At 34.2% G+C, this 5417-nt stretch overlaps 1 protein-coding gene across 1 annotated transcript; it reads right to left on the reverse strand.

Annotated features, from left to right (window-relative positions):
- Positions 1-1992: 1992 nt before the first annotated feature.
- LOC149772689 (protein Star-like) lies at positions 1993-5107 on the reverse strand. The gene is made up of 3 exons (XM_089947491.1): positions 4802-5107; positions 3405-3599; positions 1993-2388 (listed from the first exon to the last, which is right to left on the reverse strand). The coding sequence occupies exons 1-3, from the start codon at positions 5105-5107 to the stop codon at positions 1993-1995; spliced, it is 897 nt and encodes a 298-aa protein (XP_089803617.1).
- Positions 5108-5417: the final 310 nt, after the last annotated feature.

The raw sequence follows: 5417 nt of genomic DNA on the forward strand, positions 1-5417 counted from the left end.
AGGTGTACTTATGTGCTTTCTCTGATGTGAAAGCGAATATGACATGCAACAAACTGCAGATGAATGGTGATAAAATGAGGCCGTTCTGATCATAACACAAATACTTTCTGATTCACATCCTTTACCTCAAAAAATACATATCAGCAACACCAACATTAACTTCACACAGTGAGTACGAAACCAAAGTGTTACCTGGTCAGTACTTTCACACTGAACCCACATGTCATGAATATATGCTAGGCTGCCTATCTTGAGCTGAGTCGTATCTGCTCCAATCGCAAATATCTTTCCGTTGATGGCAATAAAACAATTGTTTGCTCATTAGTACTTTCAAGAATGGACTATTGTAACTCAATGTTCTCTGGTTCATCTCAATATCTACTCCAGAAACTTCAGAAAGTTCAAAACACAGCTGCTCACCTCAGAGCACACCATTCCGCTTCTCTGTACCCTACCCTGGGTATCCATTGTGTATTACAGCTTTCAAAAGAGACTATTATGAGAATATATATAATGTCCATGCATTTGGAACTAAAACAAATTATGGAGGCTTGACAAAGTAATTTGGTTGCATATTATTAATACTGAATTTGATATATAGGGGTTTTAATGCCATTTTGGAAATGTTTCTGCCCGTATGCACACTATTCAGACATATTTATCCATGTTTCTTCTTGCTGATCATTTTGTTTCTACCTCCTTCCGTTATAACTCCATCAGGATGAAATGATCTTAAATTGGCAAGAGGGCAGTAATGAAATAGGCGACACATAAATGTGGATGGGAAAATAAAATATTTTGTTGATCGAAATTGCAAATTAAACAATTGCATACCATCCACCGTTGAATGTAAAACTAAAGCAAAAAAAAAAGAGATTGTCCACTCCAGGGCGAATGCCAGGAACGTAACGTCAGCCTGTATTCGACATGTATTTGACACTTCCATGCGTTAAAAAATGAAAGGTTTATGGGAAAAGTTTGTTCCACAGATACATTTCCTTATGCATGCGTAACCTGTTCAATATACTGATTACTCGTCAGGACCCTGACTCATTTTCACACTGGCTACCTGAGAAAATGGATGGTGAAGAGATGCCATGACAGGGTCCCAGATGCAGAGGGTCTGAGACGGGCCGGTGTTCACGTATACGAACATTGTGGATGAAATCATTGATGAATGAACAGGCCTTGTCACAAATATGTATCTCGAGCGACTGCCGATGATGATGTGTTATATAAAGGAGAGATAACGATCTCAGGTTAGCCAAAGGAAACGCTTTCAAACTTGTCTCCAGTCATCACTGAAACACTTCCCCATATACATAATAATAAAGATTTGCCCAAATAATCTGTCTTTAAATTTTTGAACCATAAGCATACCAAATCATAATACTTTAAATTACATAGGTATATATTTTCTGGATGATGGAGAGATAATTGTTAAATACAAGTTAAGTATATGCAATACAAGCTTAATATTCATCGAAGAATTTCCTCAGGAAAATACCAATTATATGAATGTGTCTGTACTTATAAATACAATCTATGATTCTTAACGCAAAAAAATCTGGAATAATAAGAAACTCATTTGTAAGATATATCACACACGGGAAAGATAAAGGACTTAATTAACTTTCCACGTGCATTGGACTCATTCGCCTGTTTTTTCTTGTCTAAAGTTACATTCGATATAGACAATTAGAAACGCGTGTGCACGTGTGGATAATCCATGAGACAAAGAGACGCAAATAGGATAGGTGAATATAAAAATAGAAAGAACACAGATAGGTAAATATACGGATAAATGATTGGTTGATATATATATATATATATATATATATATATATATATATATATATATATATATATATATATATATATATATTGTTTACTGAGCGAATGCAAGCAATAACAGCATATGTAAATGTATTGAATAAAGCAAGTAGAGGAAATAATTTTTATTACCATAAATATGATGTTATTTCAAACTGTTCATTCATATCCTATAAACGGAACATCATTCTTCCGGAATATTATATCTGCACACCCCGGTGTTCGCAATTTTATCATTTTTCTATAACCTTTTTCCTCTAGGAAGCTTGTGATCCCCTCTTCACTGGAATGTATATATTCCACGGTCATCATCCCAATATTAATCTTATCAAATGGTATAGTCTTTAGCACGTGTAGTTCTTCGCCTTCCACATCAAGGGTAAAGAAATCTACTTGATAAACTTGCATTGCTAAAAGTAAGGAATACAATGGAAAGCATTGCACTTTTACACTAGTAAACCCTATGTTTTCCTTTTGAATCCACTCTTCAGCTTCTTTTGTTTCGTGTATGCGTCCCATTTGTTCCCTGATTCCGTGTCCCAGATTGAATGTAACCTGCACCATGGAAAAATCATAATATGAACTCAAACAAATCCTCTTTTGTAAGTAAGACTTTCAACTTGCAATCACCATTTACTATAATACCCGTCTAATAAGGACAACAATACATGTGTGTATGTGTTTGTGTGTTTGCTGCAAGACATGTTCCTCCTATTGTAACATCACGTAAATTTCCAACATATTTAAGCCAGAGAGAAAACATAATAGCATAAATGTCCATAATAATTAAAAGGAAAAATGTATCATCAATATATATATATATATATATATATATATATATATATATATATATATATACGTTTCTATAATCAAATCTATTTTAGAAAAGAAAACAACATTTCCACAATGGGTAAACGTTTGTAGCATTTTGTCCGAAAGTGTTCTATCCCGTTGTGTACTTCATTATGAAATTAGTATTAGTACCTGAGAGGATGTTTGTAAGTCCCTAAATATATTCAAATTTTCAAGAAACGACGTAATACAGTATAGAGACAGGTGCTGCACTGTTCAACCTGGCATACATGCGAGTTCTTACAATTAAAGATTTGTGTGCATTATGTAAGCATATTTTGATAAGAAAGCATTTAGTATTAAAACTTCTCCATTCAATATATACACTTTTTGTACTTCAAACAGACTTAGACATGTTGGTCAGGTAATAAACCCAACACTGGTATGTATGCCCAGAGCTACAATTTAGGACCATCACAGATCCCAAGTTCCTCAGTTGCAAAACGATGCTTGCATCCAAAATGACTTTAATTGTCGTAGAAAATATATCAGACATCTACCAAGATTAGGATTCACTTATTATTGCTGATGAACGTTTGTTATAATTCGAAAATGAATAGAGTTTGACAGCTATGTTTTAAATGAAATCAGTACATATTTCAATAAATACAAAATTATAGAGCACGTTGCGACAGTAACAGCCGTTCTAGCAAATGTCTACTTACATAAAATGGCAGCAGTTTTATTGTTGCGAAAAATTTAGAGTAATTTAAAATTACCTGCATTGGGTAAGATTTAGTGCTTAAACAAGCGTTAATCCGGTATGCTTTTCTGTGTTTTGATTGTATTGTAAAATAATGTCTAGGATCCGGCTCTACAAGCAGACCATTCCATCTGCGGTACTTCTCAAAATATAAGGATGTAGACGATGATTCACCGTCATAAGCGCCTGCCTCAACAAAAAATCCATTTACCTGAAAAATGAACAAAAATAACTAAATATGTAGGTCTTTTTCCTTTCGGATTTTCCAGTGTCCCAACTTAACCTTTTTTAAATCTATAATAGATATACCGGTCTCATGATTGGGCTGTGTAATAAAATAATTTTAGTATTGTGCCATTTACTAGACATCATCTTATTCAATCAAGATGACATTCAAGCAATTCGATAAATTTCAAGGCTCGTACAGAGTCTAAATTGTTCGACTTGATTCATAAATCTCATTTGAAATGATCATTCATGTAAGATTATCCGTATTTTTCAATTATTATAATCTATCCGGCTTTTACAGGTTTGTAACATGTAGCTATGCGACTTCTCCTATTTCCGAAAATCGGAATGTAGCATGATTTAGAAGAGGGTTGTTTTACGTGTACATTTCACGACAATGTCCTAGTGTAATCTGCATAATCCGAAAAGAATAAAGACAACGTCATACCATGCATGTGTTGTAACAATAATTAGTACTCAACAGTTTTGTTCTTCAAACTACTGATATTAGCTCCTGGCGTCAACATTGTGAACTCACTGTTAATGGGATTGTCTTTTCAACAGGGTATATAATAATTGTATCAAGATGACTAAACTAGTTTTTAGAAGTTCAAAACATTCTTGTCCTCTTGCTTTGAGTAACAGTTCAAACATCTTTGACTACTTGAGACATAATAAAGCAACCAGTCGTTTTGACGACTTGACCAAATAAACATAAAACCAGTTATGGTTTATATAACATCTCCAACATTCAGAATAAAATTGATTCAGTCAAAGCAGCAACAAGAGTACCACAATATACGAAACAATATCCTAGGAAAACACAAGGCATATTCATATGACGCCAAGCAATGGGGTGAGGTCAACTCAAACCTTGCACGGATACACGATCCGATCTCTCTCCCATTCCTATAGTTTAAAATCTTGCACTAGGCATATCATTGATTTGCCATTTGAGTGAAGATTAAGTTACTAAACTTCGCAAATTATGGTAAATGAGCGTGTCTGAAATCCTATACTGACATGGGATAATATATTGTCAGAACAAATGAAGTCACTGCACTGATGCAGTTTATTCAAACGAAATACTTTGAGATATAGAGAGATGCAGAAATATAAGCAAAGGTGCATTGGACTGAACGATTAATATCTCATAAGTTTTTCTTAGGTGTTTTGTTTAAATACCTTGTGGTTGATACGGCTGTCAACATATGGGGTCTGTCCCGCAGAATAGTCCTCGAGATCTCTTTTCAGATTATATGGCTCTCTTGAGGGCGGCTCTATCCAGTAATTCCGTATTAATTCAATTAAGCGCGGGTCATCCATTTTCACTTTCGCCTCATTCAATTTCATCGTCTCTTCTCTGTAGTCGAATGAAGTATTTCTGAGCTGAACAAATGGCTCGAACATGTGACTGAGATTTGCAAATCGTGCATTCGTAGCTCCTGTAAACCTCTGACGAGTCCAAATTGTTATCCCCGTAGTCAACATGATAATAAATCCGAGGAAGTACACTTTACAACGGCGCCTTAGTAGTTTCATTTTTGATTGATGCAATATCACTACAAAATATATTTAACCATTTGGATAAAGTTTTCGCAACAATTTGGGAAATAATTAGAAGTACCTATTTAAAATAATTAAAAAAAAAAACACTGGAAGCTGAATTATTTTCTTGAACGTATATAATAAACTATGAAGTCTATTCTTTGTGATAATGAATACGTCTATTCACAAAATTAGTCGCGTGGAGTGTTATACATAATTTTGTTTCGTGATCGCAAAATAAATATACAACGTA

The sequence above is a fragment of the Sinohyriopsis cumingii genome, unplaced genomic scaffold (genome assembly GCF_028554795.1).
Source record: "Sinohyriopsis cumingii isolate HCF-2022 unplaced genomic scaffold, ASM2855479v2 utg001276l, whole genome shotgun sequence".
Classification (NCBI taxonomy): domain Eukaryota; kingdom Metazoa; phylum Mollusca; class Bivalvia; order Unionida; family Unionidae; genus Sinohyriopsis; species Sinohyriopsis cumingii.

What these genes read in the sequence shown, in the direction of transcription:
- LOC149772689 (XM_089947491.1), bottom strand. Translation starts at nt 5,107, where the DNA reads ATGTTGACTACGGGGATAACAATTTGGACTCGTCAGAGGTTTACAGGA. An exon ending in ACAGCCGTATCAACCACAAG is followed by an intron (nt 3,600 to 4,801) that starts GTATTTAAACAA and finishes TTCATTTTTCAG; the next exon opens with GTAAATGGATTTTTTGTTGA. An exon ending in CTAAATCTTACCCAATGCAG is followed by an intron (nt 2,389 to 3,404) that starts GTAATTTTAAAT and finishes TCCATGGTGCAG; the next exon opens with GTTACATTCAATCTGGGACA.